Source organism: Canis lupus, chromosome 6 (genome assembly GCF_048164855.1).
Source record: "Canis lupus baileyi chromosome 6, mCanLup2.hap1, whole genome shotgun sequence".
NCBI classification, from domain to species: Eukaryota; Metazoa; Chordata; class Mammalia; order Carnivora; family Canidae; genus Canis; species Canis lupus.
In genome coordinates, this window is record NC_132843.1 from 23,902,805 (window position 1) to 23,930,025 (window position 27,221).

At 37.3% G+C, this 27,221-nt stretch overlaps 1 protein-coding gene across 5 annotated transcripts in view; it reads left to right on the forward strand.

Annotated features, from left to right (window-relative positions):
- Positions 1-1,263: 1,263 nt before the first annotated feature.
- Positions 1,264-27,221, forward strand: part of RNF138 (ring finger protein 138) — a 35,041-nt gene continuing 9,083 nt past the window's right edge. The window contains exons 1-5 of one of the 5 annotated variants that reach the window (XM_072829148.1): positions 1,264-1,427; positions 1,863-2,064; positions 17,501-17,666; positions 18,847-18,962; positions 22,210-22,272. In XM_072829148.1, coding sequence (XP_072685249.1) covers positions 1,955-2,064; positions 17,501-17,666; positions 18,847-18,962; positions 22,210-22,272 — 455 coding nt within the window. In that variant the 5' untranslated portion in view covers positions 1,264-1,427; positions 1,863-1,954. Of the gene's footprint in view, positions 1,428-1,862; positions 2,065-2,452; positions 2,795-3,730; positions 3,750-11,953; positions 11,974-17,500; positions 17,667-18,846; positions 18,963-22,209; positions 22,273-27,221 lie in introns of those variants that run through there. The other 4 variants (XM_072829150.1, XM_072829151.1, XM_072829153.1 and 1 more) reach the window with 4 other exon arrangements.

The following is a 27,221-nucleotide window of genomic DNA, read 5'->3' on the forward strand; positions in this document are numbered from 1 at the left end:
TAAATTTGAAAAGTACCTGTACTATGCTATTTGGTGTCCCTCTTGTCAAGTGCTCTTTCTCATCCCAGGAAATCTGAAGCTAAAATTAGCTTTCCTGCTCTGCTTCCACTATTCTTCCTAGGGAAGAAAGGGCACAAAAATACAAAATGTATTTTGGTAAAGGGAATTAACCTGTTCATTGAACAAACAATTCAGTATTTTTCTAGGAATTGTTATTTTAAGATGTACATTAAGACCCATCTCCTCAATCAGATTTTTCTCTAAACCTATACGAATCCAATCATTCCACTTCCTATCCTCATTAGAGCCTCTGTTTATGAAAAATGATACTTTGGCAGATATCCTTTTTTTTTTTTTTTTTTGGCCTTTTGTTAGACACCCAAGAGTGTAAACTAGTTGAGAACAAAGTTCATGACACCAGTGTAACATCTAACAGTTTCAAGGGCAATGTAGACAATGAATGACAGGCCTGCATTGACTATTCAATGGCTCCTGCGTAGGATTCACTGAGACTGTGGTGGAGAGCTTTAAGCAAGCACGGTGTTGAAATCTTTTTTTTTTTTTTTTTTCTTTCTGAAGCTAATTGAGGATGCTTTATGAGGTTCCCGATTTTCCTTAGCTCCTTTCATGTGGTTGTGACCCCATCTTCTGATTTATCAATTGTGTGGCTATATCTGGGAACTAAGGGCTCATTAAAAAAAAAAAAAAAGCAAAACATTTAAATAGTGAATAACGTTGATGAAATGCTTAGATCCATGCTTCTACCTCACTTTTCTTCAAAGCTAGCAAAAAAAAGTATTGATGGCGGAAGACTGCCATCTGCGACTGTAACTCGTCAGACTCGTGTCGAGGGCGAAAGTTCAAACCCTCTCCAGGGAGCTTATTTTTAATTCTCCCTCCCCAAAGGATCAAAACCCCGCAAAGGCGTATTACTTGCTTCCTAACACGCCTTGACATACATGCTGTCAAAGGCAAATGGCAAGGACCATGCCTTTAACGTTAGACAGTATTTTATGAGGAAAACAAATTCCTGAAAAACCCAGTATCCTCGACAGCCGCGGTGAGACTGGGGGGGGGGGGTCCCCGCTGGAGGGAGGCTGCGGGGCGGGGCTTCGGGAGGACGCCCGGCTGCTGAGGTCACAACCTGCGGCGCGAGCCACGCGCCGGTTGCTATGGAGGCCGCCCTCCCCGCCCCGCCCCGCCCCGCCCTCGCCCCACTCCTCGGTGCCCCCGCCCCTCCCCGACCCCGGGCGGTGCGGGCGGCGCAATGCCCCGGAGAGCGGCTGCAGGGGGCGGTGGGATCCCGGCGCACCAGGAGCCTCGGGCCCGGCCCCCTTCGGGCCGCTGAACCCGAGGAGGCGCAGCGCCGCTTCACCCCCGCGCGCCGGGAGAGCCGCTCCCTCAGCGGCGCGCTCGGGGGCTCCTAGGTGAGCCGCTAGGCCCGCGGAGGGGAGGGGCGGGGCGGGGCAGGCAGCCGCCGACCTGGGAGGGCAGCCGCCGGCGGCGGGGTTGCGGCGCGGGCGGGGGCGAGGGGGCGGCCCGGCGCCGGAGGCCGTCGGCCGGTGGCGGCGGCCAGGGCCCGGGTCGCCTTCCTTCCCGGGCGGAGGGGCGCGGCGTCCCGCGTGCGCGCGAGCCCGCGTGGAAGCGAAAGCGAAGGCGCAGCTCCCGGCCGGCCTCCCGCCAGGCCCCGCCCCCGGGGGAGGAGCAGCCCCGGGGCCGGCCCCCGCCCGGCGCGTGCGGCCCCCGCGTCCCGGCGTTCGGCCCCGCCCCCGCCCCGCCCCCGCCCCGCCCCCGCCCCGCCCCCTTCCTGGCGCGAGCCGCTTCCTGACGCGATTCCCCTCCCCCCCGCCGGGTTCGCGCAGGGAGTCGGGCCCCGGGCCGCCACCGCCAGCTTGGCCGCTGTCGCCGCCGCTGCTGCCGCCGCCGCCATCGCCTCGATCCCCCATCCCCCGCCATGGCCGAGGAGCTCTCCGCGGCCACGTCCTACACCGAAGATGATTTCTACTGCCCTGTCTGTCAGGAGGTGCTCAAAACGCCCGTGAGGACCGCGGCCTGTCAGCACGTGTGAGTAGACGCGTCCTCCCCCGCGCGGAGCCGGGTGGGCGCTGAGGCCGGGCGTCCAGCCCCGGACCCTCGGCCGCGGCCTGGCGGGAGCAGGGCCCACCGCGACTTGCCCCGGCGCCCCTGGGCGCGGCCCGCCCTCCTCCCGAGCTCGCGGCCGGCTTCCTGCGCCCTCACCCCCCCCACCCCCCGGCCCTCGGGTATCCATCCCTTGCTTGCGCGCCCCCGGGGCTGTGGCCGGGCTCCTCCCGGTCGTGGCTTCAGCCCCCGGAGGCCCCCCTCTCCTCCGGGCCCGGGAGGAATGGCAGGGAACGTGGAGCCTTTTTGTTTCCTAGCAACCTGAGTGAAGGCTGGGGTGTCGAGTGTCAAAACCGGCCGAAGGTGCCGGCACGGGCCCGCTCCCCCCACCACCCTCTGTCTGTGACCTGCCCTGCTTTCAACTTTTCTTTCAGAACCTGGGGCCCTTCTTTCCAGATCCTTCGGGAAGTCTTCTCTAACTTACCTTTTCAGCCCTGCTTCCCAGGCCACCCTGGAAAATGTTCCCTTTCCTTTAAAATTCGGTACATGTTGGAATGATCTAGAATGGGGTGTCTTCTCTCCTGTGTGAGAACTGACAGGATTTCCGGGTATTGAAGTGATAGTTTCCCTTTGTTTTACCCTTCTGCTTATTACTTGGTTGCTACCAAGGTAGAGATAGAAAAGGAAGATTGCTGTTCCATGGAATGAACCGAAGGCAAGGCAGTGACTCCAGGGGTGGGTGGGTGGGTGGGTGGGACACAAAGGGATTGGGTGAGATGGCACAGTGCTCTGATTTGGCATATTTCTAGGAAGAACTTCGATAATTTTACAGACGGCTTGAGTGTCAGTCAGGGTTGGAAGGAGCCCTTCTTGTAAAGATACATAGCACATCTGACAAACCTGGCTGCTGATCAGAGTCCTTGGGGAACTTTTTAAGTAAACATACCAATACCCAGGCTCCATTCCAGATTTACAGAAGAATTTCTGGCAGGTGAAGCCTGGAAATCTTTATTTGAAAAAATACACTCAAATTTGAAAGTTCTGTGTGCTTGCAAGTAGCTGAAAAGAGTGGCACAAGTTTATATTTCTTTCTCCACCTTTTTTTTTTTCTTTTTGAGTGTATTCTATAATTTTGTAAAGAATGGATTGAATGTTGGGGTTCTTAATCAGATGTTTTATTATTGTTTGATACCCATTTTTCTGACTCTGATCCCCACCTTCTTCCTATTCTGCAGTCATGTAAGCCAGGAGTATGTAACTTTTCATTATAGGAGTTGTGCCAGTTATGTTTTGCTGTTATGGGAGATGAATGACAGTCCAAAATTGCTTTGTGATTTGGTTCAAGAAATGCAGATTGCTAAGGGAAATATTTTGAGATGTTCACAGCACAATGTATAACTTTTTGGCCTTTAACTTGTCCCTATTCGTTATTATAACTTGATGCCTTTCCTGTGCTTGTGCTGGCAGTGAGTGGACAAAGGGGAAGGTAGGAAGTCAGATTGAGAGGAAGTAGGTGTTTCTGGACAGAATCGTTTCAGTTACCCTTTGGGTCATTGACCTCATAGAACTCATTGTAATCTTCAGCTCTCCTCAAAGTTCCATGCAGTTTGCTCTAGTTCATTTCCCATGTGGGACATTTTAAATCAGACTAATTTGGCCTGACATCAACGGTATGGAAAACAGAGTGGAGATGATTTTTGAGGACCTTTTTCTAATCATCTCATTGGACTTGGATATGACAAGACTAGATGTGGAAATGAAATGTAGAGTAGATATTGTTGATAGGAAGAATGGACACTTAACTGCTTTATCACTGTCCTCCTCAACCCATTTTTCTTTCCACCTCCACAAACACACAGTTGCTCTGAGGTTCAATGAATTAAAAGAAGGCAGAGGGAGGGAAAAGTTTTATTTGGAAAGGATGGTAATGGTGGAACAGGGTCTTGACTGACTGGAAAGAGTTTGTGGGGAAATAGAATTGTTAATCTCGTTTACCATGTCATTTGCTCCTCCTTTTTCACAAAGGACAAACCTGTGCCTTTAAAAATACTTCCATTTAGCTACAGAATCAGTTTTTGACTCATAGGTAGTAGGAAATGAGGTGGTAAGGGCTTTGGGTCACTATGAATATGTTAGAAAATAAAAAAAAATTTCATCTCCATTTCAATGACTGCAAAGGATTTGCCCACTGACTATTCAAATGAAAGGAACAAGTTCATTATCATTAGAATAACTTCATCATAATATAAATTTCTATATAATTCTTATTTATTTTTTCAAACAGTAATTGTTGAATGTCTTCTGTATGTCAGGTACAAAGAATACAAGGTGCTCTTTCCCTGGGGAAAAGTTAAGACTGTGTTAATAGTCTAATGGAGAAGACCTAAGCATGGATGTGATTGATATGGAAGTGATTTAGGAGGAAAATTTTATGTGAGCATTAAGAGCAGCATCTAAATCAGCCTATGACTAAAGGGGAGATTTCCTGGATGAAGTAATACTTTAGATCAGAATTGGTTATTCAGGGTTTGTTGGGGAATACCCTGATTAGATTTACGGCTTATGTAGAGGCAAGGAGGGGTTAAGAGGATGACAGTTTCCAGGCCGAAGCCAAAGGATGAATATAGTAGAGATAGAGTTTAGAGATGTTGGCAGGAACTTTCTGTGTAAGCCAATTTGAACTTTTTCCTGAAAGCCACGGAGACCTACTCAATAATTTTTGGCAGAGGAGAAGCATGATCACATTTCAATTTTAGAAAGTTTACTTTAGTAACAGGATTCAACTTCTTGGTGTAGTGGTGAGACTAGTGAAGAGGTCATTCATTGCTGTGTCAGAGAGAGAAATGGTTAGAACCTGAATCAAGGTAATGATAGTGGGAATGGAGAGAAGAGATTCCTGACATTTTAAGGAGATGCATGTAAGATTTGATGATGCCCAGTAGTTAAAGAGTATCTATGTGGATCTGGAATACTAAAGCTGTGAGTTTGAGTGTAGCGGCTGAGGGAGGTCTGTAAGTTGGAAGATAGCAGAGGGGCTAGATAAGACAAAGTGCTGGAGAATATATACTTAAATCTGAAATGAAGAAAAGTGCAGCCCGAGAAGGAATGGACAGGATAGGAAGAAATCCAGGATAGAGTGTGACAGGGGAAACTGAGAAGAATTTTAAGGAAACAGTGGTTAGCAGTGTTAGGTAGCTAGCTGCCTTGCAGTGGTCAGATGTAGTATTTTAAAAAGCAAGTAAGTATGAATTAAGAATATTAAAGTTGACAAGGTATTCAAAGTAGGGTTTCAGAAGAATGCACAGACTGGCATAGTTTTAAGGTATTTCTTTTGGTGTTTTCAGTTGTAATCTTCAAAGGCCCTTTGAACCAAACCTCCTCTTCCCTGTTTTGAGTGGTTAGGGGAATAACTTTTGTACATGGTTAAAAGAAAACTCCATCACAATGAAAATTACATGTAGCAAGATACCTTGCCAAACTCTTAAAGACGGAATCTTTAAAAACAAACAAACAAACAAACAATTCATTTACTTGAGAGAGTAAGAGAGAGAGAGAGAGAGAGAGCATGAGGGGAGGAGGGGCGGGGAAGCATGTTCCCAGCTGAACAGGGAGCCCAAGACCCTGGGATCATGACTTGAGCCAAAGGCGGATGCTTAACCAGCTAAGCCACTTGAGTACCACTTAAAGATGGAATCTAATTTGTTTGTTTTGGGGCATCTCTGTAAGGAGTCATCTTTAAAAATGAGCTAATCTAAATCAGTTTTCATTTCTTATTAGGCACATACTAATATGATTCTCTCTCGACCTGCTTTAGGTTCTCTAGTTCTTGAATTTTCAGTTTATATTTCTTATTTTATTATATTTATTTTTAAAGATTTTACTTATTTATTTGAGCACACATGCACACAAAAGTGGGGAGGGGGAAGGGGAGGGAGAAGCCGACTCTCCACTGAGCAGGGAGGCTGACACAGGTCTCTACTCCAGGACCCTGAGATCACAACCTGAGCTGATGGCAGACGCTTAACCAACTGAGCCACCCAGGCGCCTCACATTTCTTATCATTTTAACAACTTTATGGGTACCTTATCCTTTGAGCAGTCATGCTCTAAATATATACTTTTAAAATTTCTACTTTCCTATAGACTTGTTACAATCCTTAAAGCCAGACAAATAGGTTCTTGCTGATTTAATAAATGCTTTTCTAGACCATTTTTTTTCTTAAGGATGTTAAGACTACCAAATTCTCTTGACAAATATTAAATGACACGATTAGAAAGCAATTATGCTATTTACTTATATAACAGAAGGTCGACTTAGTTTTAAGTCCTGAAGACTATTTAAAATCTCTGATTTTTTTTTTTAAGTTTGTTGTTTTGGAGTATGATTTTGACTATAGACTAGAAGATAAAGAGTGCTAGATTTTAAAGTAAGATGTGTGTATATGGGATCCCTGGGTGGCGCAGCGGTTTGGCGCCTGCCTTTGGCCCAGGGCGCGATCCTGGAGACCCGGGATCGAATCCCACATCGGGCTCCCGGTGCATGGAGCCTGCTTCTCCCTCTGCCTATGTCTCTGCCTCTCTCTCTTTCTCTCTCTGTGACTATCATAAATAATAAATAAAAATTAAAAAAAAATAAATGTTAGCTAAAAAAAAAAAAAGATGTGTGTATATATGTATGTGAAGGCATGTGTGTATGAACATAAAAAATACACACACATGAAATATTACTTGGCCATAATAAAGGATGAGATCTTTCATTTGTGACAACAGGGATGAACAACATGGAGGGTATTATGTTAAGTGAAATAAGTCAGGCAAAGAAAGACAAATACCATATGATTTCAGTTACATGTAGAATCTAAAAAACAAATGAACAAATAGACCCATAAATAAGAGAACAAACTCATGGTTGCCATTGGGGGATGACATGTATAAGTGAAGGGGAGATTAAGAGGTACAAACTTTCAGTTATAAAATGAGACATGGGAATGAAAAGTACAGCAAAGGGAATAGAGTCAGTAGTACTGTAATAATATTGTGTGGGGACAGATGGTGACTATACTTATTGTGGTAGGCATTGAATAATATATCCAATCACTATGTTGTACACCTGAAACTAATATAACATTTTATGTCAACTATGCTTCAGAAGTATAAGAAACTAAAAAACCCATTCTCAGAAATACTGCAAACTTACTTGACAATTGCAACTTTTTTCTTTCCAAAATTAAAATAGTTTTATTTTTCTATTTATAAAAGTGATATAATGTAGAGTGCAAAAAGATGTAAGGAATGAAATGAAACTCAACATAGTACCTGATTGTAGTTGTAAGCAGTATGAAGTATTCTTTCCAAAGACTGGCTGGCTGACTGATGGGTTTAACTGATTTATATATCTTTACCTTTCTGTCATCTATCTATTAATATTTGATCAGTTAGGTGGAGTGATATTACATGTGCTGTTTTATAACCTTTTTCTTTTCTTTTCTTTTCTTTTCTTTTCTCTTCTCTTCTCTTCTCTTCTCTTCTCTTCTCTTCTCTTCTCTTCTCTTTTTATTTATTTATTTATTTATTTATTTATTTATTTATTTATTTATTTATGATAGTCTCACAGAGAGAGAGAGAGAGAGGCAGAGACACAGGCAGAGGGAGAAGCAGGCTCCATGCACCGGGAGCCCGATGTGGGTCTCCAGGATCGCGCCCTGGGCCAAAGGCAGGCGCCAAACTGCTGCGCCACCCAGGGATCCCTCTTTTCTCTTCTCTTCTCTTCTCTTCTCTTCTCTTCTCTTCTCTTCTCTTCTCTTCTCTTCTTTTCTTTCTTTTCTTCTTTAGAGAGAGAGCATGTGCATGAGAGAGTCGGGGTGGGGGGTAGGTGCACAGAGGGAGAGAAAGAACCCTAAGCAGGCTCCCTGCTTAGTGCAAGTTCACTGGGTGCAGTCTCACAATCTTGATATCATGACCTGAGTGGAAATCAAGAATTGAACACTTAACTGACTGAGCCACCTATGCGCCTGTGACCTTTTTCTTTTGGTAGTTTGTTTTGGACATTTATCTTTATAATTTTAACTATTAAAAAAATGCTAGATTTTTAATTAATTAATACTAAAATCAGGAGCATGATGAGTGGGACAGTTTTCCTCTCCCAGTGTCTATTGATCAGACTTTTGGTAGGAGAATGGGTAAGAACAGAAATGCATCTGGCATGTGCTAGTTTAAAATTGTGGGAAACTTAAAAATAACCTTTTAAAGTGCTTTTGGGTAATGAACTGTCCTTAAAGATGTAAGCTCCTTTGATACATCAAAACAGTTTTAGTAATTTTGATCTGCATATTTTCCTTACCCCCCTACTTTGTTTTGAAATAGGTTCTGTTTAGCAAATTCAAATAGTTCAGCCAAAGGGAGATGAGGAATAAGCCAGTTTTATATCTGAGGAAACTTGGTGTTTGGTGGTATAGAGGAAGGAACAGTAGAATTGGAGATAAAAGACCTTAATAATTTTCTTTGCACTTTTCACAGTTTATAATCTTAATGTTTTTGGATTCAGATGATTTGACTAATATCCTTCTCACTATAAGCTCTATAAAGGCAGCAACCTAAGTCTCCTTTTACCTACTGGAGTCTACTATACACATTCAGTATTGAATAAAGGACTGAATGGGTTTGTGTTGGCGGCCATAGCTTATTGGGTATATAACTTTCTCAAGTCATTTAACTTCTTTTCACCCTGTTTCTTGTCTATAAAATGGGTAGAAACACATTCTTCACAGGGTGGTTGTAAGGACCAAATTAAGTAATGTTTGTGAATAATAATAATATTATTTGTTTCACAGTTTTCAAAAGCTATACAAGTATTAAATTATTGTTAGTTTGATAACTGTAGCATCTAACACAAAAAGCTAGATTATTATCAAAATGGAAAGGAATCTATTTCAAGTTTCTTGGTCCAGATATTTAATACCAAAGGAATTGTTGTGAATGGAGAATATTGTAATTTACAATTTTAAAGTTACAAAAGGTAATATGTCTGTTTCCCACGATCACTGTTAACCTTACATATCTTTCCAGAGATGTGTATATAAAAAAGGTTATAAATATTATTTTTTTTTGTTTTTCACAAAAGGAACAGCATTCTATATACATTATTTTGTACCATACTATTTTCATGTTACTTTGGAGATCATTCTGTATCAGTACATATATACATGTTTTGGTTGTAGTTTTCTCCATTTATTCAACCAACACTGAGTAGCCATTATGTGCTAGTAGTATTGTAGATACTAGGGCTAGAATATTCAACAAACCAGATAAAAATCCCTGACTTCATGGAACATATTTAGTGTTCTAATATTCCATTGTTTGATGTATCATCAAACAAATCATCATCCATTGTTTGATGATTTATTTATACAGTTTCATATTGATGAACATTTAGGTTATGTCTAGTCTTTTGCAGTTACAAGTAATGCTGCAATGATTAAACTTGTATGAATGCCATTTCACGTGTGAGAGTTTTTCCTGTAAGGTAAATTCTCAAGTGAAATTGCTGGGTCAAAGGGTGAATACAAGGGAATTTGTCAGCTCTGTCACACAAGGACAATTGCAGCTCTAGGGGAGTGTTTACACATGGAAGATGCTTATGGTTTTAACATGAAAACTAGATTCTTTCTTTGAGTTAAACAATTTAACAGTTTGGAGATTAAGGTAAATTAACATTCATTGCTTTAACAAATATGAATGAATGCCTCCTAAGTGCTCAGCTCTGTGTTACAGTGCCGGGCATAGGGTAGTGAGCAGGTAAATGTGATACCTGCCCTTGAAGCTGGCATTGGTAAGATATTTTAATTCAAATAAACACTCAGATAAACTTGTAGTTACTAACTCACAGGTTCTGAGATAGAGAGCATAAGAAGGAAACCAGATCTAGGGTGGTTGATGGGTAGGTGGGTAGGTAATCAAAGATCCTTTCAGAGATCTAAATGGTGTGTAGATGTTAATCTGTGGAGGGCTGTTTGTGTATAGAATATTCTGGGGAGAGGGAACATTCTAGGCAAAGACCCTGAGGTAGAGGGAACATGCAGGGCCTTGTATTTTAATGAAGAAGCATCTTTTAGCCTTCAGCCTCTTACAGGTTTCTTAACTTTTCATTTTTTAAGTCTTCATTTCCTTGACTAAAATAAAGGACCATTTAAAATATTTACAGTATTATTTTTAAAGGATTCAAGATAATGAATATGAGATGTCCGGAACTTTGCCTACCACATTTTAAATACTCAACAAATAGTTACTACTATTTGTATAAATGTTCTGATCCTTGACACAAAATTTGGGTAGCTTACAAAATAGTACTATAAAAGTATATCTGTATTCCAACATCTTTGCCAACCATGGTTTTGTTTTTGTTTTTGTTTTTGTTTTTTTTTAGCATTTTTTTCCTAGTTTAATAAAGTTCAAAATGGGGGCTCTAGGATGGCTCAGTTGGTTAAGTATCTGCTTTGGCTCAGGTTGTGATTTCAGGGTCCTGGGATTGAGCCCCAGGCCCCAGGTTTTCAGGCTCCCTGCTCAGCAGGGAGTCTGCTTCTCCCTCTCCCTCTGCTCCTTCTTCCCACTTGTGCACATGCTTTCTCTCTCCCCCAAATAAAGAAATAAAATCTTAAGAAAAAATAAAGTTCAAAATGCCTTCTAGAAAATGATCTTCCTTTCCTTTCCTTTCCTTTCCTTTCCTTTCCTTTCCTTTCCTTTCCTTTCCTTTCCTTTCCTTTCCTTTCCTTCTCTCTCTCTCTCTCTCTCTCTCTCTCTCTCTCTTTCTTTCTTTCTTTCTTTCTTTCTTTTATTTATTTGATAGAGCACAAGCAGGGGGAGCAACAGGCAGAAGGAGAGAGAGAAGCAGGCTCCCCACCGAGCAGGGAGCCCCATGCAGGGCTCAACCCAGGACTCTGGGATCATGACCTGAGCTGAAGGCAGATGCTTAACCGACTGAGCCACTCAGGTGCCCTAGAAGTCACTTTAAAATGTTTTTTTAGTTAGGTTGTGTGTGTTTTTCCATATTAAATTTTTATATTTTTACTGCTCACAGAGTGCTATAGGTATATTGTGATCATTTCTATGGCTATATTTTAATGATTACTATAATTTATTACTTAAGCTTACATTTTTTTCTATTTAATGCTTTCCTTTTGTGTATTATTACATCTTCCACAGTCAGATTTGAGATATTTGATTCTCTTTATCTAAAGTTATGATGATACTCAATTTTATTTGTTGAGTCTCTTGAAAACTTTTTCAAGTTTTTGGACACATTGGAAATCTACTGAAATATATAATGTGTGCCTTTGAATCTTAATTTGCCATTCTTATTCATTTGATCTCACTATTTCTTCGAGGGCATTCTTTTTCCATTGTTTTAAAAACCTTTTTAGTATATTTGAATTCTTTTTTAAAATTTTATTTATGTATTTTTTAAGTTTTTATTTAAATTATTTAAATTAGGTAACAAACAGTATAATATTAGTTTCGGGTGTACAGTAAGTGATTCAACACTTCCATACAGTATCCGGCACTCACCACAACCAGTGCACTCCTTAATTCCCATCACCTATTTAACCCATCCCCCCACCAACTTCCCCTCTATTAATTGTCAGTTCTCTATAGTTAAGAGTCTGTTTCTTGGTTTGCCCCCACCTTTTTCCCTATGCTCATTTGTTTCTTAAGTTCCTCATGTGACTGAAGTCATATGGTACTTGTCTTTAGTGTATTTGAATTCTTAGAATAATTTGATTCTTTGGAGATCCTTCCCTTTCAATAATCTTCCTGTTTTTAATATTACTTATTAAATGTTTTTTGGGGATATAGTGTATACACAAAAACCTGCCACAAGTACCTACATGCATATAATGCGGTAAGTCCCATCAGGATAGGGATTTTGTCATTTCTGTTGTCTATTGTAAACCTAGTGTCTGTTGTGTAGTAAATTTATATAGATTTTTATCAAGTTAGTATGTATTATAGTATGTGGACATAATTTTTAGAAGTCTGGTAAACTAGATTTATTATTTTTGCTTTTTTTTTATATAGCTTTTAAGTTAAATTTATTTGAGATCATTGTAGATTCACATTTAGTTGTAAGAAATAATACAGAAATCCTATGTACTGTGACCCAGTTTCTCCCAATGGTAACATCTTCTAAATAAAACTAGGATATCTGGGCAGCCCCGGTGGCTTAGCGGTCTAGGGCTGCCTTCAGCCCAGGGCCTGATCTGGAGACCTGGGATCGAGTCCCACCTTGGGCTCTCTGCATGGGAGAGATACTGGCTATTCTAGATGTCCTTTGGTGGGTAAATGGTTAATCAGAAGGTGACATCCTACCATGCATGGATTGTACTCAGCAATAAAGGAACAACTGATACATATAGCAACCTGAATCTCCAGAGAATTATGCTGAGTGGAAAGAGAAATCCCCAAAGGTTACATAGTGTTTGGTTCTACTTACATGGCATTGTACAGCACCTAACATTCTTTTTTTGATGATGACTCTATTGAGATATAATTCACATACCATATACTTCACCCATTTGAAGTGTACAATTAAATTGTTTTTACTCTATTTACAGAGTTCAATATATAAGAATCTTGAAGTGACAAAATTATAGAAATAGAGAACTCAAGAATGTTAGTGCTTTCCAAAGGTTAAAGAGGGGCAAATGGAGAGAAAAGCGGGCATGGCTATAAAAGGGCTTTATGAAGGATCTTTGTGGTGATGGAAATATTCTCTTAACGTTATTCCATTGGTGTAGATATCCTAGTTTTTTAAACTAGATTTTATTTATTAATGAGAGAGAGAGAGAGAGAGAGAGAGGCAGAGACACAGGCAGAGGGAGAAGCAGGCTCCATGCAGGGAGCCTGACGTGGGACTCGATTTTGGGTCTCCAGGATCACACCCTGGGCTGAAGGCAGGCGCTAAACCGCTGAGCCACCCAGGGATCCCCAAGACTTCTTTATGTATTCTGGATACTGGACCTTTGTTAGATATGTGATTTACAAATGTTTCCTTCCAGTCTGTAGTTTGTCTTTTTATCTTTTTAATAGCAGATGTTTTTTAATTTTTATGAAATCCATTTTAATTTTTTCTATTTGGAATGTGCTTTTAACACTAAATCTAACTGTGTAGCTCTGTATTGTGAATATTTTCTTTTTGTAGTTTAATGTTTTACATTTAACTCTGTATTGGTTCTGAGGGCTATTGTAACAAATTATCTTGATGGATTATAATAACAAATTTATTTTCTCATAGTTCTGGAGGGTAGAAATCTGAAACTAATTTATTGGGCCCAAATCAAGGTGTTGGCAGAGGCCTGAAGTCCTGGGGGCACACCATTCCCAATCTCTGCCTTCATCTGAACATGGCTTTCTCCTGTGTGTCTGTGTCATATCTCCTTTTGCCTGTCTTACAAAGACACTTGTGATGGCACTTCTAGATAATCCTAGCTAGTTTCTCCACCCCCAAATCCTTAGCTTTAGTCTAGGCTATTGCAATATAACGTAATATTCACTTGTTCTGGGCATTAGAAAGTGAATATATCTTTGTATGGCAATTTCCCAGTTTACTACAGTCTGTGACCTGTTTCAAGTTAATTTTTGTAAAGTTGGTAGACTTAGATTGAGGTACATTTTTGTGCCTATGGACATCTAACTGCTCTAGCATCATTTATTGAAGTCTAACTCTCCTCCATTAAGTCACTTTTTGCATCTTTGTTAGTCATTTTTGCCTTTAAAATGATTTAAAAATTTAAGTAAATTCTTTGCCACACATAGGATTTGAACTCACAACCTGAGATCTAAAGTCACGTGCTCTACTGACTGATCAGCAGGCCCCCCTATCATTTTTGCTTTTTAAGATATATTTTTGCCATTCTTTAAGATGTTTCAATATCTATTAATAAAGCCCTGTTTTGTCTTTATTACTTTATTATGTGTATTTCCATTAGAAATCTTTGTTTCTTCATTTATGTCTACATTTTGAATAAAACCCTAAATTAATTTTAAACCTGATTACCTTTTTTTTTTAGTTTTTTATGTGAATATTTTTCATTGTTTTTGATTCTGTTAATGATCTTTAATAATGCAATTACTATTGGAGAGTTTGTATTGTACAGTTGCTACGTATTGTAATATTGGGGGTTAATTGAAGATTTTCTAACAAAAACAGTTTTGTCTTCTAAAGTGATTTTTATTTCTTGCTTTTCTGTATCTTATGCCTTTAAATCTTGTTTTCAAAACCATTGCCAATATTTTGGCTAGTGGTAAATAGAAATTAATGTATTTATTTTACTTTTTTAGTAAAAATTCATTCAACATTTAAGCATGTTTTGTACTTTATAAAAGAATCATATAGTCGTACTCTTTTACATCTGGCTTTCTTCAGCTCAACATAATATCCATATTCTCATTACAATATCTTATAGTTTTCATTTTATGAATATGCTACAATTTATTCATTTTTCTGTAATGAACATTTATATAATTTTCAGTTGGCTATTACTGGTAGTGTGGCTGTGAACTTTCTAGAAATTTCTTCTAATTGTATATACTGTTCTGTTGTGTATAAACTTTGGGATGGAATTACTGGGTTATAGTGGATACTGTCAGTTTTCTAAATGATTGTATTAATTTTCCAAATGATTGTATTAGTTTGCATTCTCCTAGATCAAATGGGAGTTTAAGTTGGCTCACATCCCCCTCAACACTTTGTATTTTCTACCTTTTTCATTTTAGTCATTCTGGTTGGTATGTGGTGTTACCACATTTTTACTATTTTAGTTATTTAATCAGTGAGTGAGTTTTGAAATTTTGCTTTATTTTAGCCGCTTCCTTTAACTACAGCATTTGTTTATCTTGGTTTTTCAAGATCTTTTAATAGTCTATGTTTATGTTTTATTTATAAGTAATTGTTAAATTAGCCAGCATATTGACTAATTTACCTTCTAATAGTTACTGTTCTACTTCATTTCTTTCACTCAAGCATCATCATTTTTATGCATGATTATCTCTTTGTAATGAATTTCGCTGGTATGAACTTTGTGGACAGTTTTCAAGTCCTTATTTAAAGAGGAAAGTTTAACTTAATTATCTGGTGACAGTTTTACTTTCATCTTTTTATTATTTCTCTTTGACAGCTTATTAAACTTGGCTTCTCTAATATTACTTAGTCTTCTTTTTCTCTGAGTCTTCTCTCTGAACTCTCCTATAAATGTTTATATTTCTCTAGATTTTTTAGTGCTCTTTGCACTTTATCAGCCCTTCATATTTTTCTCCATAACTCCAAGATCCGTATTTCTAGTTGTTAACTGAATATCATGCATTGAGGTTTTTGTAGGTACTTTGAACTTGCATCTATCTTTCCTCTGTCAAACCAGCTCTTCCACTATTTCTTAATTTGGTTAATACAATTGCCTTTTACTTACTCTTCTAGGTTAGAAATGCTTATCTTTCTCATCCTCCCACAAGTAATTGTCAAACAATTCTGTTGATTTTATTTGTTAACATAGGAAGCTCCCTATATACACAATCAGAAACTGAGAAATGTGTCTCTGAAGTAGAGATCCTCTGTTTCTCCTATCCCTGCCTTAATGTAGACCTTTCCATGGTCTAGACCATTGCTCCGGTTAGTCTTCCTTTTTTTTTCTGACTCATCCTCCCTTCTTTTTTTCCCCTCTTTGATTACAGAATGCAAACAGTGACTGAAACAAAGAATTTAAGTTAAAAATTTATTATTCAAAATCTACAAGATATATAGACAATTAAATTTCAGTTTTTAACAGTTGAACTTACAAATGATGATTTTGTAGCTTTCTAGTTTTCATACTTTCCAAAATTATTAAAGCTCAGAATGGCACTAAGACTTTTAGGATGCCCTCTTTAATAAAGACTTTGATAAGTACTGACAAATTGTTACCCAGAAATATAGATTACTCCTTTCTTTTATATCTCTTCTAACACTGGTTATTATTTTTAAAGCCAGTTTTTAGTTTGACAGCTGAAAGATGGTATCTCAGTCATGTTTACTTTGCATTTTTTTGACTCTAGGTTATGATGAATTTTTTTCTTATGATAAATATTTTTAATATTTTAATTTGTGGCCTTAGTACTCATATCAAATTCTATGTTAGTGATATTAGTTACTATGAGGACTTTATAACTGTCAAAAATACTGTGATAAGCATTTTACTGTATTACCTCTTCTAATCCTCTGAACAGTTGTTTCAACTGTAAGTATTTTATGGGTGAGGAAACTGCAGAGGAAAAAGTGACTTGTTCAATGCTACATAGTTAGGAAACTCATTTTCTATGATCACTTATTACCTGTTTGTTCTCAACTTTTATTAGAGGAGAAAGATTGAATATTTGCATGTATAGGTGATTGGATTAAATTTATATGTACTTCTGGACTCCAGATGCAGATGGCTGTCATTTATCTATTTTTTTTTAAAGATTTTATTTATTTATTCATGATAGATATAGAGAGAGAGCAAAGAGAGAGAGAGACAGAGACACAGGCAGAGGGAGAAGGAGACTCCACGCTGGGAGCCCGACGTGGGACTCCATCCCAGTACTCCAGGATCGCGCCCTGGGCCAAAGGCACCAGACCGCTGAGCCACCCAGGGATCCCCTATTTATTTATTTATTTATTTTTAAAGCTAAATGATCAAGTTTGTTATTTGTGTTAGGAGAGAAGAAATAAAGATTTTTAGTGAGTTTGGTTCTAATTAGAACATTTAGAGATGTTTAGAGCTGGAAGGGTCTTTAAATATTTCTCAAATTGTGTTCCATTGCACATTGTTGTGGGAAATTTTCATATTTCCTGGCAATATAAGTTTGAGTAATACTTAACATTTTTCCTAGCAGAGAAACTTGAATGTTATCCTAGAATTTCCCAAATCAATTTATGCACCATTTGGTGGTAGACCTATTAATATCTTGTGGAATATCTTGAAGTTTATCAGTTTGAGACAAAAGCTGATGTGGTCTATTCTTTCATTTTATAAGGGGAGGGAATGGAGATCTAGTATCACTGAATGTGTTGCATAAGGTAACAGTTACTAAATGATACAGGAGAAGCCAATCAGTCATTGCTTTGTACCATCCTTCCTCTGATAATGTTATGTAGTGTTAATACTTATTTTTCATATATTATGTTAAAAAGTTTAAAGCATAATTGAGTGCAATATCTTTTATATTCCCATTTAGTTTAATTATTAGTCTTAGACTCTGAGAAATATGTGTACAATTTTTAAAATTCTATGAGTACATTTGAATAGCCTAACTCATTTAACATGAATACATATCCATAACCACATGATTGTGTTTAATCATAGAAATGAAAAGAGTCTTTTTTTTCTGTAGTTGACATGTCATAATGTTTGGTTTAGTTTCTGTAGAAAATGTTTCCTGACTGCAATGAGAGAAAGCGGAATACATTGTCCTCTCTGTCGTGGAAATGTGACTAGAAGAGAGAGAGCATGTCCTGAACGGGCCTTAGACCTTGAAAATATCATGAGGAAGTTTTCTGGTAGCTGCAGATGCTGTGCAAAACAGGTAGAGTAAATTTGACATAGCTCTTCTTTGAAAATGAAGGTTCTGTTCTGCTTCGAAAGTCAAATTCCTGTTGGAATTTTCTTGGTAGGTGCTGGTTTGATGAGAAAGAAATTAACTTAAATTGGGTAGAAAGGCCAAACAAACTGATGGTAGATCTTAATAGATTATAAACTTGTTGAGAACAGAGACTGAAAGATATAACTTGTGAATTTGTCATAATTTTTAACAGGGCATTTTTCTCAAAGTAATTGTTCACAGATTACCTATTAATTGAGCAAACTGGCATTTAACTCATTTAAACCTTATTCTGGTACAAATTGTGATGGTAGCAGCATCATTATTGTAATTTTGTATATAGAAATGGGCCAAATGGATTTATGTAGTCAAGGAACTCTTTAGCTGCCTGCTTTACCTTGTATTCATGTGTTTAAGAAATCACAAAATATTTTGCAGAAGGCTAATTTTTAAGGAACGGGTAAGAAAACCAGGTGTTGGCAAATAACTGGCATTAACTCTCTAGTCTGGATTTTATTCTATCAGTTGAAGAGGGAGTGAAATAGTGAGGGGTGATTAGGCTTTGAGTATATCCATATGTTTATGGATTTATTACAGCCACTTTTTCAAACAGCTAATAAAGTCAGTGAGCAAAACCAGTTGCTATTTCATGCATTCACACAAGTCAGATCTGCTTTTCCATCTCTTTGAAGGAAGTGTTAACTGACAGGGCAATGAAGTGAAACTGGAAAATACACTTGAGAGATTCAGGCCCTGCTCCTCAGTGAGAAACTGAAAAATGTTCCAGATGTTAACCTGGGAACCTAATTTTTTTTAAAGCACTTTCTAACTCTACCTGGACGCAATAAAGAATAAAGAAATGCCCAATAACATAAGGCAATCTATTACTGCTTATTTAAAGTCTATTATCGGTAGTATAGTTTCAAATGTAAATTTATTTGTTAATATTTTTTGCAGTGAGTTTATATCTGTATCTAAAGGACAAATACTTAATACTTATTTTCAGCTTCCACTTAAGAATTAAATCATTTACATGAAAAAACTCTTGTTTAAATGGAATATTTAGTTACGTTTATCTTGTTTTTCTCCTGTTGACAATATCTCAAATCTTATGAATTCTATTTGAAATTAAAAATCACATTATATTTTGATCAATAATTTACAGATTAAATTCTATCGCATGAGACATCATTACAAATCTTGTAAGAAGTATCAAGATGAATATGGTGTTTCCTCTATCATTCCAAACTTTCAGATCTCTCAAGATTCAGTAGGGAACAGGTAAGCAATATTTATTCTTAAAAAGAGAATTTTTATAGTTGAAATGGAATTGTTTGGGGAATTATATAATAAGGTGTTTTTTATTTTGAGTATGTGTGTGTGTTTAAAGTAAATTGCCAAGTAACAGATCTGTAAGATTTGTCTTCAAGTTTGTTTAACTCCTGTAAGATTGCATCTGGGAGAGTATCTTCATGATATACTTTTCTTTTTTTCTTCTTCATGATATACTTAAGCTTATGTTATTTGAAAATAATTCTAAAAAAAAAACAATCTACATTTTGAATAAAAAACAAACGTGAGAATTGAAGGCTGTTTTCTTTTGCAACTGAAATTAACTTGAAAACTAAAGAAAATTCCTTTCAACTAAAATCTTTATTTGCTATCTGAGAAAGAGTTGTTTGAAATTTTAATTCTCATGAAAAAAATGTCATATAAAAATGAGACTTAGTATATTGAATTCTTAGTTCTATTTTAGTTCCCCCTTTTTTTAAGCTAGATTTTGGTTTGATATATCTTATTGTCTCTGATGTTTGTATATTAAACATTTTTATGGAATGTATACTTTACACAGAGTAATGACCAAAATACACATGTATGATTTTTTTAAGTAGTGATAAAATGAATATCCAGTTACCCACTATAAACCAGATTGAGAAATAGGACATTCTTCAGGGTATTAGAATCTCCTTGTGAGCCCATGTCCTTTTGAACCACATACTCCCAGAGGTAACCACTCTTCTCTTTTAGGTTATCCATTCCCTTGCTTTTCTTTGTAATATTACCACCTATGCAGGTATCCTAGATGATAAAGTGCTTAGATTTTAAACAATAGCAAGCACACACATAGTTGTGTAAGGAAAGGCAGTATTGGCAGTATTATAGAAAGGCTTTCAGGAGAGAGTATGTTAAGCAGAGTCTTTTAAGATTTTGTTTCAGTGGCATTTCATGTGCTGCTAATTTTCAGTAATGAACCACTTTTAAGCACTCATACTATAGGTTCATACTCTATTCCTCATTTGAAACTGTTCTAGTCTTGAGTAATTTTCTGATTGCCTAGTCTGCAAAATTCTTTTAGATTCTCATTTTACTTGGCTTAGTGTCATTGGATGAAATGGGTCACTCCTATTTTGTAATTAAAAAAAAAAATCTCCTCAGATTTCTTCATCCCTGTGCTTTATTATTGTGCTTCTACTGTACTGAAATTACTCAGCAATTTGTTATTGGCCTCGTAGATTATTCTTAAGTGTTAGGTGGTGTTTGTCTTGTTTAACATTGTACCTCTGGTTCTTAGCAAAGTTCCTAGTGTATGTATGATTTGTGCAATCACTGCTTGTTAAAGGACTGGAGTTTCTTCTCAGGAGTCTTGCTGCCTTCTCTCTTACTTCTCAGATCCAGTTTGATTTCTGATAGCAGTATTTCTCATCTATGCTTTTCTTCTAATACTGTTGTCACTTCTCTAGTTCGAGCCTTCATCATCTCTCACTTGAACTATTACAATAGTCTTTTGGTGGTCCTCCTCTAACCCGTCCTGTTCACTGTTGCCAAAGTGATATTTCACAAGTGCTATTCTGATCTCTTTCATCCTGTCCTTATTCCTTTCTCCTTGTACATTGTCAGTGAATTAACATGGCCCCATACCAGTGTTTCTTATCCTGGACTCCATGGGCCAGTAAAGACTCTGTGAACTACCTGAACTGCCAGATTTTTCTGGGGAAAGAATGCTGAGATTCTTAAGAGATTCCATGATCTAAAATCCAGCAACTGTTTTATCCAACAAAATTCTCTATTCTAAGGTGCTTTCTGATCTGGCACTTTCCCATGCCTTTTTTAGTCTTTCTTTTTCTTGGCTAACCATCATTGCATCATATGCCTTAACCATATTGAATTATTTGTACTATTTCCTTGAGAAGCAGTATAAGTTAGTGATTTTTAAAAAATGAACTCTTGGAGTCAGACTGCCTGGGTCCCAGGCTCTGTCACTTACTAATTGTATGATTTTGACAAGAAACAGCACCTCAGTTTATTATTTTTTTAATCTGTTTTAAAAAGGAGGATAGTAGTGATACTATTAGTACCTCATTGGGTTGGGAGACAATAAATAGGTTAATAAAGATAAAGCATATTGAAGAGTCCCTTGCTTGGAAATGTTAGTTTTTAATTATCACCTTCATCATTCCCTCACCTCCATACTTTTACCGGTAGTAGTACCTTTTCCCACCACCCAACCCATACTTAGCCAGTCAGTGGACTTTTTTTTCTCTTGAAGATTTAGACCAAGTATTACTCAGTAAAATCTTTCCTGACCTCTAGAATTTCTTCCTTTTGGTAGAACTGTTCTTTATTCTCCAACTAGACCCTCTATCACTTTATTATATTTATTTGTTTACTGTCTGTCTTTTTAAAATCTAGAAATCTAGAAAGGGCTTCTTGGTCTTAATTTTAAGTCCTATACAAAATTCTAATTGTAATGGAAAAATTGGGTTTATTTATGAATAATTAGTAAGGAAATTGGTGAAGGAAGGAAAATAAGGGTTTTTTTTGTCTGTTTTTGCTTTTGTTTTTGTTTTTTTAATGGTAGGAAATAGAAGATGTGAAGCCAGAATATATAGTAAAGGTCTTGGGAGGAAAGAGATAGTATGCTCAAATTAAGTAGTTTGAGGAGAATGTAGCCTTTAAAGGGACTATTTTCAAAGAGTAGAGTGTTGGATATACTATGTGAGCAGCTAGAAATCACAAGTAGTGAGTGATGTACTGGGTCTGCTGAAAGCAGGGGAGGGGAAGAAGTAGATACTTTCTTGGAAGAAAGTAAGCTGTATAAAGAGAGCAGTTGGGAGGTATGCAGCCAGCTAAGGCACTTTTGCTGGGAAAGAGTCTGGGAAATAAATATCCTAACTCTCCTCTTGTTTTACCCTTCCAATTGCCAGCTGGGCTGAACCCAACTGGGAAGCAGAGAGGGGAGCCTGTTGATGCAGGTTAGTCTGTCAGTACACAAAGCATGGTGAAAAATGGAGGAGAGAAGATCGGGGGAGGCAAAAGATACCAAATATATAAGGATTTCAGTTAGTAGCCAAATATATTGTAATATCTTATAAACTATGTTTCACAGCTTCCAAGTAGCTAGTACAAAGAATAAAATATCCATTAAGTTATTAACAGTCTGTGATATTGTAAACAAAATAGTTTCTAATGAGAAACATAGGTATTTCTGATACTAAAAGAAATGATACTGAAATGATTTTGCCCATAGCATCCTGAAAAGGAGAAACCATACAGTTAAACGTCATCTTTCCTGTGGTAAATACAAAACAAGGTACATAGGGCTGTAATTTAAAGGCCTCCTTCACTGTAGCATATGATAAAAACTTTTCTTCTAGAGACTTTTCTCTGATATTTCTGGCTTAATCTAGGTGTGGTGGTAGGATGGAGAGAATCTGTATATTCATGTAGTTTTCCTTGAAGATTATTGCCAGAAGCTAAGCTTTTGATAAACAGCTCAATTTGGAAAATTTAAGGTCTTACTCTTTGTCAAGTAACTAGAGAACAGATACATTTTATATTGCTGATTAAGAACAGAGCCATATAATTAATAGCTGAGCAGGATTTAGTGGCATTTTATGAATATTCATTGCTTTAATAAAGACCTCTCTGTGGCAAAGTCAAAAGACTACCTAAGAGTAGAGCATGTGTTTTCTCAGAATATGGTTTATAGTATTCCCTCATATGTACAAATGGATGATTTAAACTCTGAACTCCATGGCTGTAGAAATTCTTAAAGTGGTATTTGCATGTACCTATCTCAGCAGTAAAAAATATTTCAAAATAAATCCATTAGATCATTTGATTAATTCAATGTAGATTTATCATACTTTTAAATACTGGGCACACTCTACATGTTCTAGAATATACAGGGATGAGTAAAACAGATGCAGTCCCCTTTTCTGTATATATAAACAGTTTAACTACCAGTTGAGCAGTCCAAGATAAACTAGCCCACTAGTTTCAGTCAAATCATTCAAGGTAGAACTGTTTACTATAAAGTAATAAATGTTAGAGGATATTTAACAAAATTATTGCATTAGTAAGGGGTAGCTTGTCGTAATTATATAGCAGGGCTAGTTGTTTAAGGCCATTTCTAGTTCATAACAATAAAATTCTGGTTTTAATCTATAAGACTATGCTTCCTGATTTCTTTAGCCTCTATAGAAGTGAGGAAGAGGAGGAGAGGGAGGGAAGATGCATATAATCATTAAGATACCAGACATATTTTATTTATCTTCCAGACCAAATTGTTTGGTCTGTTTGTAGGCTTTTCCTACTAATTTTAACCCTTTGTAAACATTAATAAGTAGGTATCAGTAGGTTTACATATTTAGTCCAAATATAGCTCTTCACAAAGACTAAGAGAATGAAAGTTGCAAGCAGTCTTATGTTGTTCCTAACAAATTTCTCTCCAAGATGTTGAACATTTTAAGTGGCTAAAAAACCTTTTTTTTTTTTTTTGAGCAAGTGCAGGAGAGAGCACGCAGGTACAGGGCATGGGCGTGGGGGGTACAGAGTGAGAGAGGGAGAGAGAGAATCTTAAGCAGGCGCCATATCCACATCCAGTGAGGAGCCCATGTGGGGCTTGATCTCATGACCCTGAGATCATGACCTGAGCTGAAATCAAGAGTCAGATGCTTAACCGTTGAGCCACCTAGATGCCCTGCTAAATAACTGTTAAGGAATCTGGTACAAGTATTAGATAAAATTTTTCTTATTTATAAGCATTCATTATATATTGTGGATGCTAATCCTTTATTCCACGTATTTGTGTGTGTGTGTGTGGTGTGCTTGTGTCTGTATATATATATATATATATATATATATATATATATATATAATTCAGAATTAAATGTGTTTTTTTGGCCATTTTGTAAAACACATAAACATAGACTTTGAAAAAAAACAGACTTTGAGATTTTTCTTCATATTTTTACATATTTTTAAAAAACTAGAAATACTTTAGTAGTTTGAAAGCTTTGCTTTAAGAACTATTGCGATTTGGGATCCCTGGGTGGCGCAGCGGTTTGGCGCCTGCCTTTGGCCCAGGGCGCGATCCTGGAGACCCGGGATCGAACTCCACGTCGGGCTCCCGGTGCATGGAGCCTGCTTCTCCCTCTGCCTGTGTCTCTGCCTCTCTCTCTCTCTCTCTCTCTCTCTCTCTCTGTGACTATCATGAATAAATAAAAATTAAAAAAAAAAATTAAAAATAAAAGAACTATTGCGATTTATAGTGTTTAATTTGGCATAGTCCTACATAATTTTAATTCTTTTTTCTTTCTTTTTTTAAAGATTTTATTTATTCATAAGAGACAGAGAGAGGCAGAAACATAGAGTGAGAAGCAGGCTCCCCTGCAAGGAGCCTGATGTGGGACTTGATCCCAGGACCCCAGGATCACAACCTAAGCCAAAGGCAGATAGATGCTTAACTACTGAGCCACCCAGGCCCCCCTCTTCCTTTTTTTTTTTTTTTTTAAGTTTTATTTATTTAAGTAATCTTTACGCACAACCTGGGGCTGAAACTCACAACCCAGAGATCAAGAATTGCACTCTTCGAACTGAGCCAGCCAAAGGCCTCTTTTCTTTTCTTTTCTTTTCTTTTTTTTCTTTTTTTTTTTTTTTTTAATTTTGGGAAGGATACTTAACATGAGCTGGCTAGCTAACTTATTTAATAGATTTTTAAGTGTGTCATATAGTATTCTTACTTATAGTATAGGCACAGTGTTGTACAGCAAATCTCTAGAACCTACCTTGCATAAGTGATATTTTATACATGTTGGTTAGTAACTCCCCATTTAACCCTCTCCTAGGCTCTGGCAGCTACCATTCTATTCTTTGCTTCTCTGAGTTTGACTATTTTGCATACTTCATATAAGTGAAATCATGCAGTATTTGTGCTGTGACTGGCTTATTTAACTTAGAACATTCTCAAGGTTCATTCATGTTGTCATTTGCAGGATTCATTCATTTGTAGGATTTCCTTTTAAGGCTGAATGGTAAATATATACCACATTTTCTTTATCCATTCATATCTTTGTATATTTATGCATTCACAAGATTGTTTCTGCCTCTTGGCTTTTATGAATAGCACCACAGTGAACATGGGAATGCTAATATTTCTTCACAATCCTGATTTCAGTTGTTTTGGATAAATACCCACAGGTAACATTGCTGGATCATATGATAGTTTTGGTTTTTTTTTTTGGGGGGGGGGAGGGCAATCCTCCCTACTGTTTTCCACAGTGGCTGCACCATTTTTGCATTTCCACCACAGTGTACAAAGGTTTTAATTTCTCTATACCCTCACTCACACTTGTTTTATGTTCTTTTGATAGTAGCTATCATAACAGGTATGAGGTGAATATAACTCGTTGTGGTTTTGATTTGCATTTCTCAATTGTTTAATGACCTTGAGCATCTTTCCATATATCTCTTGGCCATTTGTATATCATCTGAGAATTATTTATTCAAGCTTTTAGCCTATTTTATAATTGGGTTGGTAGTTTCTTTGCTGTTAAGTTGTAGGAGTTCCTTAGATATTTTGGAGATTAACCCTTTATTGGAGACATAGTTTACAAATATTTTCTTGCATTCCATAGGTCATCTTTTCACTCTATTGATTGTTTCCTTAGCTATGCAGAAGCTTTTTAATTAAGGTAGTCCTAACTTGTCTATTCTGGCTTTTGTTTCCTGATGACAAATGTCTTTGCTCAGTTTTTGTCTAGTTTTGTTGTGGTGTCTTTTGATGTACAAAAGTGTGTGTGTGTGTGTGTGTGTGTGTGTATAATTATTTATGATTTTTGCTTTTTGTGTCATGCTTGAGAAATTTTTTCCTCTATCAAGGTTATAAGATCTTTTCTTCTTTAACGTTTTAAATCTTTGCTTTTCACATTTATTTTGGATGTGTAATGTGTGGTAGGAAAAATTTTACCCATATCATTAGTCATTTGTCCCAGTACTATTTGTTGGGTCAGTTTTTTCTCACTGATTTACAATGCCATTTCAGTCCTATACATCTCTTTATTCTGTTCTGTTGGTTCACTTGTTTATTTCTCTGATATCAGGCTATCTTAATTACCATGGCTTTAACAATAAATCTTAATGTCAGGTAAGGAAAGTTTCCTTTCTTGGTTTACTTATAAACTTGTCTCTGCTGTTCTTGGCCCTTTGATAATTTCATATGAATTTTAGGATCAGACTTTTGAGTCTCCTGAAAATCTCTGAAGAGATTTTGATCAGAAGCATTATAGAGGCTGAATATTGAAATCATGTATTTGGAGGGAATTGACATCCTATGATACTGATTATTCCCTCCTAGAAATACAGCCTATCTCTACCTTTTTTTCCTAAAGACTTCATTTATTCATTTGAGAGAGAGAGAGCACAAGTAGGGAGGGGAAGAGGGAGTGGGGAGAGCCCACCATGGGGCTCCATTTCAGGACCCTGGGATCATGACCTGAGCCAAAGGCAGAGACTTAACTGACTGAGCCACCAAGGTGACCCATCTCTTTTTTAAAAGAGTATTTTTTAAAAATGTACTAAAAGAATTCCATTTAGAGCATGTATGTTTTGTTATATCTTTTCCTAGTAAAACTTTATAGTTTTTGTTGCTATACAAATAGATCTTTTTTCCTGTTTCGTAATCTAAGTGGTTATTACTAGTGAGTAGGAATAGTACAGATTTTTACATTAAGGTTGTATTTAGCAACTGTTGACTTACTAGTTCTGATAGCACCAAATAATTTACCTGTAGATTCTTTTAGATTTATTATATGGAAAATTATTTTGTTTTTTTTAATATGATTTTATCTCTTAGTGCTTCATGTCAATTTATTGCCTAACTAGGATCTCTATTCAATATTATATAGCAAGCACCTTTTTCTTGTTTTTAATTTTAAGTGAGAATGCATCTAAAATTTTACTATTAAGTATTATGTTTACTGTAATTTTCTAACATAGGTATTCTTTATCTGTGTAATGATGCTATCACTCTGAATTTAAGATTTCCCCATTAAATGAGTCTGTTCCAATCAGAATATTTTATGAAATTAAAAAATTATGTATATTAGGCACCATTCCCAGGTATTCTGATAGAGTCTAGGCATTTGTATTTTTAAAAGCATTGTGATCAGGGTTTTTGGTTTTGTTTCCATTACGGAGGTTGAATTTTATTGAATGCTTTTTCTGCATCAAATGAAATTATCTTTTTAAAATTTTACT